The 4,473-nt window shown below is 46.4% G+C and overlaps 1 protein-coding gene across 1 annotated transcript in view; it reads right to left on the bottom strand.

Moving 5' to 3' along the window:
• Positions 1 to 3,119: 3,119 nt before the first annotated feature.
• The window catches only part of LOC103925558 (V-set and immunoglobulin domain-containing protein 4-like), a 7,201-nt gene continuing 5,847 nt past the window's right edge, over positions 3,120 to 4,473 (bottom strand). Inside the window, exons 5-6 of the mRNA XM_009334287.1 lie at positions 4,325 to 4,346; positions 3,120 to 3,456 (exon numbers count right to left, since the gene is read on the bottom strand). Coding sequence (XP_009332562.1) covers positions 3,246 to 3,456; positions 4,325 to 4,346 — 233 coding nt within the window. The 3' untranslated portion in view covers positions 3,120 to 3,245. The remainder of the gene's footprint in view (positions 3,457 to 4,324; positions 4,347 to 4,473) is intronic.

The following is a 4,473-nucleotide window of genomic DNA, read 5'->3' as shown; positions in this document are numbered from 1 at the left end:
TTGTAAAAAGAAACTTTTCTTCTGTTTTATTTACTTTTGCCAGAGATCCAGGAATGCTCTGGAGTAGGTTTAAGCAGCAATGACAGACTGCACACCCCACAGCAAAGCCTGCACCCTATTAGCACGGGGCTTACACTCTGGGGGCTCCTCATTAGGACTGCACAAAATCCAGGGTTAATGAAAGTGATGGGTTTTGCATTACAGACCATACAGTTTGGCCCTCCTGCTTGAGAGGAAGACCTTGGAAATGCAAAGTATAGCCTTGTAGCTCAGGAACCACCTGGCAAAAAGGAGAAGCCAAAACGCACATTCCAAGAAGAGTCTTAAACCTAATGTAGGGCATGTGGGCTTCTTATTTTTAAGCTGATCTTGTGATTTTAGAGCAGTCAGCAGCAGAAGTACGGCTGATCTAGAAGACACACTGGCCAAACAGCTCCAAAGCCTGCAAGCACAAATCTTCAGCGCCTCCTTACTTCTCCTGCCTTACAGAGGGCTCCCTCAGCTTCACACATCCTCCCTGAGAGCCAGTCTTTCTCTGAGCCCTGATGTGCTGAGCAAGGGTATTCATTCCCCACAGGAGCTCCAGTGCTACTAACGGAGCAGGACCCCGTCTCTCACCCCTCATGTCCGCAAAGCACCCCCCCACTGCTCCTGGAGGATTAGCCTCCTCCTCTCCCCGTTCTGTAAGGCTGCTCAGGTCCCAGCCGCTTCCTCCTGCGGCAGCTGATAGCCTCCTCTCCTGCCCTCCCGGCCTCAGGCAGGAGCCGTGGTCCTTCAGACGAGGTCCAGGGAGAAGCCAGCAGCAGCAGTACAGTGAATGCACACCCAAGAGCAGCATTACAACAGCTCTGTGTTTCCCGCAGAGCAGCCTGGCTTCCCACCCCTTTCACCCTCCAGAAATGCCAGGGCTTGCATGTGGACTCTGTATAGCCTTCTGCTGGCCCAGAGCTGGGCCAGGTTGGCCGTGGCCCTTCCCCAAAGGCCTCTGGGGTGGTGGTGTGGGACCTGCTCTGCCCTCCTCCCAGCAGTGCTTGTGCATTCACTGCATTTCCAAAGCCACAGACACGGTGCTTTGCAGCAAGCTCTCCTGGCCTGGCCCTGGCATGGAAGATGTGCATAGGAAATGTTCTCTCAGGGGTGAGTGAATTCCTGTCTCACTGTTGATGTCTTCTGCCTTGCTCTGTGTCTTATTCTCCTAGCTTCTCTGTGCTCAAAAAGTGGATATGAAGTGTTTTTTCAGCATGCAGAGCTGCCTTTCCTCACCATGGCTCCCTAGGACCAGTTTCAATGGTTGGGGCATCAATTCACTGGGGTAGCAGTGCGTTCGTAAGGCTTCATGTGCTCCCGTCATCCCTGCAGAGCCAACACAGCTGCCACCTTCCTGCGAGGCTGCAACCATGGCACGCTCAGCCATGGCCCAGGTTGGCCACTGAGCTATTTTCCACTTGGAAGAGAATATTCGATTTGAGTCACCAAGAGCCAAAATATAGGGAGGTGCAGAACATTTTTTTTAAATAACTGCTTTTTAGAGCAAACCAATGTGTTGAGCAATGGCATGAAATGAAAGTCAAGGATTTTAACTCCTGAGCTAAATCACAGGCAAGTTTGTGATATCGTTTAGATGACCTCTCTTCTCAGGCTCTTCAGCATACTTTAGCCTTCCACTGGCAGTGAAGGAAGACTTGGTATTAAGCATTCTCAGAGTCCTTCTAACCTCTGACAGCGATGTAGTAGCATAACACTTTACACCCTGCTGTGAGTGATAAATTCCTAAAAAAAAAAGAACTAGCTGAAGCATCTGGAAGAAAGGTGCTAATGGCAAACCTTCCTTTGGCCTTAAATGTGCCCAGCTCAAGCACTGATGCTTCTACCAGCTCACTGAAATGACAGTTTCTCCACTGACTCCAGGCCTCAGCCTGATGTCATCACTGGAGCACTGTGACTTACTGGGCTCTCACTGCAGTGGTAGGCGGCTGCAGGTTTGTGACTTTGCATGTGGAGGCAGCACCAAGACCCCGACAAACAGCTTTGGGGGCTGTGGTGAGGTGTAGTCACGCGAGGAGTCTGGTGTGGGCTGACTTGATGCCCCCCTCCTGTCCTCTCCTCTTTAAAAGGGAAACCAAGTCAAACTTCCAAGTCAAACCCTGGCCATGACTGTACCCCTGCCTGTTCTGCAGAATTAAGTCAGAAGACCGAGAAAAAGCATAAATTTGCAGGCAACAGAAAAATGATGGTGCTGGATGGTGAAATACCAAGGAAGTTGGAATTCATATGCAACAAAATCCTTTGAAGACTTTTGTATTTGCCCTGAGAAAGAAAATGCATTGCACTAATCAAGCACTTTTCAAGGCATTTTACAAACATGAGCACTCACAGCATCCCCATAACACAGGTCAGCATTAATACCTCTGTTGTAATCAGACAGATTGACTCCTGTCCCACAGAGTGAATCAGTGTCAGTCTGTTGCATCCAGGGAGGTCCCTTGCTCAATCATTAATCCAAATGCCTCAAATTTCTCTCTATTTTATTATGCCTCTGGCCGTAAAAATAAAATGCTAGCATTTCCTTCAACACCAATTCTGCTTTTCCGGGAGAAAACCAGAAGGTGGCAGTTAGGAGGCTCATCACCTACAGGGACATTCCCTCTTCCTCTATCAACGAGCTCCACTCTGATAGCAAAAAAGACACTCCTGCAACATCAACCCCCACTCTGTGGTCCCTTTACCATGCTCTAACAAAAAAGACTCAAGGACAAGCAGGATGTACAACCAGTATTTGTTGAGCTGTAAAAGCCAGAGGACGTCCATTTCCAGCACAATCCCTGGCTCCTCGCAGTCTGGGATGCCCTAATAGGGGAACATGCACTTGAGAGTACACCTCGGCAGTGTTATTGCCTAGCAACATTGCACCCAGCTACACCTTGATTTGCTGGCTAAAGACATTTGTGTTTCCACTCCTTCAGATCCTCTCTTCCTCACCTTGGTCCTTCAGGCTGCTCAGAAAGTATTCACTCTATAAAAGTAGGTAGATAACCACTTGGCCGAGAGTTTCTGCACCAACGGGCAGGGCCTCATTTGCGAAAGCCCAAGAAGGTTATGCAGTTCCCCTGGGTTAAAGCAAGCAGTGAGACTGGTATATTTATCAGAGCAGAAGGCAGACAGGAAGAAGAATTTCCTTTGGTAAAGTTTACCACTCAATATCTGCAGCCCTGCACGGCTGCTCATGTGGAAAAGCTGGTACCCTACTAAATTTTTTCTATTTCATATTCTGATTCCATTGCATTCACAAGGTTTTCATACTCAGGATTTTTCCTGATGCATATGCTGTCATGGCCGTTGTCTTTCATGGCGAAAGTGTCATTGGATGTTTCAGTCTTAGAATTTGTCTCCTTGTGTAGGCACTTAACAGGCACTTCCACATCAGTCTCCAATCTTGTGACATCTGCAGTGCTATGGCTGAAACAAGAGAGAGACATTATTGAGAAGGACAACTAACTCAGAAGTAATTTGATTTACATCTTAGTCAAACACAAGATCTATCACATAATCGGTGGAACAGCAAAATTTATATTCATCTAGTGAGGGCCTGGGAGGCTAGACACTAGAAAGTAACATTAGAAGAATTACACACACAAAAAGAAGCAATAAACAGTTAACATTGGTACCATTAAACTCTCATGGCATTATCATATTACACTCAAAAGAGTTACCAGCAGATACTCTAGCCTTTAGAAAGTAACTACCAGTAATAATTGCAAAAAATGGCAATGTGTGAGTCTACAGATGGCTAAGGTATGTCTCTGAATAGGAAAGTAGTATGAAGGGATTAAAAGGTTGAGATTAGGACAGGGCAGAAGATATGTTTGTATAATTGTAAGCAAATAGGAATTGCACAAAATAATACTTGGATAAGCACTGGGACATGTTTCTTAAAGAGAAAGGCATGTATAGAAGGAACTTATCTCGAGGGAAGAGCTGAGAATTCCTGTCTTTTGCTTTGTGAAATAATCGTGGGAATTTACTAGAAAGAACAGTTTTCCCATGGCATCTGCAAGGCAGAGCGAAGGACCCAGAAAGTCTTTCTCTCATGCTAACATATTGAAGAACACTCTCTCTTGCTACCTCCTGCACTAAAATGTTAATGTCCTCATGCTGCTAACTAAATGGACTGTCAAGGTATTCAGATCCTCCCCCGGCAAGTCAAGGAGATCCTTGGCTTTTCACTGAGCAAAGAGGCTTTCTGGAAATAGACATCAGTGTGATTCTATGATGCCCTCAAAGTCTTCTTAGTGAAAAATTGTCCCAGGTGAAAAATTGTACTCACAAAACAACTTCATAGAGAGGTTCTGGGAAAAAAAAGGAAGAATCGAAGATGTCCATCAACATATTTTCTGATTAATGTGCCACAGAAAAAAGCCCCAGCTGCTCCCAGGTATTCCCACCTTCAGGAATAACGCTCCCACCCTGCCCCTC

Source organism: Pygoscelis adeliae, unplaced genomic scaffold (assembly GCF_000699105.1).
Source record: "Pygoscelis adeliae isolate BGI_AS28 unplaced genomic scaffold, ASM69910v1 Scaffold191, whole genome shotgun sequence".
NCBI lineage: Eukaryota > Metazoa > Chordata > Aves > Sphenisciformes > Spheniscidae > Pygoscelis > Pygoscelis adeliae.
The sequence above is the reverse complement of the archived record's forward strand: the minus strand, read 5'-3'. Positions and strand labels throughout refer to the sequence as shown.